We start from the raw sequence: 2716 nt of genomic DNA on the forward strand, positions 1-2716 counted from the left end.
CCCGTGGGATGGCCGCTAGAGGACAGTGCTGGCGCGCTGTGCGGTGCTGCGTGCCCCATTCCTGTCACCACCGGCAAAGAGAATCAGCAATTCTTACTCTTTTCTAACTTGTTTTAGATCTATTTTACAAAATCAAACACTGATGCGTTTCTCTTCCTGGGTCACGATATAAACAGACGATATTCTGCCTCTGCAGGTGGGCTCTGAGGGTCTGTCGGATCAGCTCTGGGCAGCGGCTGAGGCCGGCTCCCACCCGAACCCCCCGCTGCGGGCACAGGCTTGGGGCGGGAGCGATGCTCACCGTGTTTAACGCCTGCTTTGCGAGGGTCTCGAAAGCCTCTGCAACATTGATGTTGTTCTTGGCGCTGACTTCAAAATAAGGGATGTCCTTCTCCTTGCACCAGGCTGAGGCCATCTCCTTGGGGACCTGCGGGAAAGGAGGATGGAGCCACAGCACAGCCCTGCCCGTGGCTGCAGGAGGGCTGGCGGAGGGGACCCTGCTCGCCCATCCAGGCTCTGCTGGGTGAGGGCAGGATGCTGGCAGGGCAGGCAGTGGAGAGGCTTAATCCCTGCTGCCTTCGGTGGGGCCAGTCTCTGCCGTGGAGAGCAGTGGAGGGGTCCTGCTTCTGCCCCCCGAGAGCCACAAGGGCTGCGGCAGCACTGGGTGCCCAGCAGCACCTCGCCCGGGAGCCCGGGTTTTCATGTGAGCGTCAGAAGAAGGCTGGTTCTGCAGGTGAAGGACCTGCACTCCTAATCTGTTGGGGTCCCAGTCCATGCACCCCACGTTCTCTCCTCCACCCTTACCTGCCGATCGCAGATGTCTATTTTGTTCCCCAGCACGACCATGGGGAAATCTTGCTCTCTTGGAATGACCTTCTCCAGAAAGTCATCTCTCCAGTTGTCCAGGGACTCAAAGGACTCCCTGTCTGTCACATCGAAGGCCAGCATGCAGCCATCCGAGCCTTTGTAAAAGGTTGACACCATGGACCGGAATCTCTCCTGTCCCCCCGTGTCCCAGATCTAGGGCAGAGAAGGACACAGGTACAGATGCACGACACTAGCAGTGTGGGTGTTTGCAGCCCTGTACTCTGTTAAGCTCAGGGGACCAGCTTCAGGCAATGCCGAGCTCCGAAAACTCATGTGGGATTTCAGTATAGTCCATGGATGCTCAGGGCTGCTGAAAATCAGGCCCTGCAAATCCAGCCCCGGACCTCATGACACCAGTGGGCATTTGGGGACAGTAGGACATGGTGGGACACGCTTGCCCATGGGATCAGGGCAGGCACTCCGGGCAGCCCCAGCCCCGCTCACCTGCAGTTTCAGGGGGTTGTTGTCCACCGTGAGGACTTTGGTCAGGATGCTGGCGCCCAGCGTGGTGCGGTAGTCTTCATAAAACGTCTTGTGCACGTACTGGTGCAGGAGGGAGGTTTTGCCCACGCTGGCGGGAGGGAAGGGACGCGGGTGGGGATTTGCACAGCGAAGCCAGGCTCAGGGGATCGGTCGCAGCAGGGACGGAGGCTGCGCACCCACGGGCTCCCTGGCCAGCGCCACACGTGGGGCTTCCCTCCCATCACCAGCGCCGCTCCTTACCCCAAGGCTCCTATGATAATTATCTTCAGATCCACCTTCTTGCTGGCATCCATGGACGGGCCCTGTGGGATGAGAGGGGGTCACCCAGCTGCGGGGATGGGACTGGCTCCCGGCAAACCCCGCAGTGCTGGTGGAGGTGTGGGAGCAGCCACTGCTCCCCATGGCCTCTCCCTGCTCCACCTCGGCTGTCCTGGGGCTCTGGATGCCACCGTGCCCGCACCATGCCCATACTGTGCCCACACAGTGCCTGCACCATGCCCACACTGTGCCCGTACCATGCCAGCACCCTGTTCCACTCACGTCCCAGCAGTGGTGGGGGCAGAAACCCCAGTGCCGATCCCAGCCCACGTCACCACCGGGACTGGATCCTGAGGTGCTGGTGCACGTCCAGACACGCCGCTGCGCCGCACCAAATCATCACTATTAAAAGCTGCTGTGAGCAACTTCCCTGCCTCTCCCTCTAGAGTGCAGTCCCTCCCCCTAAACCTGACACACACTGGGGAAAATTACATTTATTAAAGAAGACCACGGCCGGCTGGACTTTCCTGGGTGCCCCAAGCACAGCCCAGGGATGCCACTCAGTCCAGGACCACCCCGAAAGGCTCCCCACAGGCTGCATCCCCACCGTGCCTTGGTGTCCCCAGGCTCTGTGCCTGCCCATGCCAAGGCAGGAGCCCTGTGCTCCTCCAGCAAACCCCCTCCCCAGGCGGGGACGAGCATCCCCCGGCAGGCTCAGCAGCCCGTCAGGCTCGGCACCGGCCAAGGCGCAGATGGAAACACTTACTGACAGCCGCATCTCTGCATTTTTCGCCGATGCGCTGGCCAGCCCTGCGCCATTCCCCCTTGGCACATCGCCCCTGCCAGGGCGGCTCTCGGCCGTGGGGTCCAGGGTCTCCCGCACCCCCTCTCCCACCCCAGCCCAGCCACGGGCAGCATCCTTGGCACAGGCAGAGCCTCGTGTCTCAGCATGCACAAACTTTCCAGTCCTTTTGCCAGCACCAAGCAGCTTTCTCGGAGGCCAGGCAGTTTTAAACTCAAAATGGAGTTTCCCAACCTTTTTGCCCGCTGGCTGCTGCTCCGGGGGTCCCCCGCTCAGCTGCAGTCTCGGCCACAGCCCCGGTGGCAG

The 2716-nt window shown here is 61.3% G+C and overlaps 1 protein-coding gene across 2 annotated transcripts in view; it reads right to left on the reverse strand.

Moving 5' to 3' along the window:
* RAB7B (RAB7B, member RAS oncogene family) overlaps positions 1 to 1658 on the reverse strand; it is a 1874-nt gene extending 216 nt beyond the window's left edge. The window contains exons 1-4 of one of the 2 annotated variants that reach the window (XM_009647831.2): positions 1591 to 1658; positions 1312 to 1438; positions 805 to 1020; positions 302 to 427 (exon numbers count right to left, since the gene is read on the reverse strand). In XM_009647831.2, the coding sequence (XP_009646126.1) occupies positions 302 to 427; positions 805 to 1020; positions 1312 to 1438; positions 1591 to 1643 (522 nt within the window). In that variant the 5' untranslated portion in view covers positions 1644 to 1658. The remainder of the gene's footprint in view (positions 1 to 301; positions 428 to 804; positions 1021 to 1311; positions 1439 to 1590) is intronic. The other variant, XM_035902815.1, reaches the window with a different exon arrangement.
* Between the last annotated feature and the right edge of the window lie 1058 nt (positions 1659 to 2716).

Source organism: Egretta garzetta, unplaced genomic scaffold, assembly GCF_000687185.1.
Source record: "Egretta garzetta isolate BGI_Z169 unplaced genomic scaffold, ASM68718v1 scaffold640, whole genome shotgun sequence".
NCBI classification, from domain to species: domain Eukaryota; kingdom Metazoa; phylum Chordata; class Aves; order Pelecaniformes; family Ardeidae; genus Egretta; species Egretta garzetta.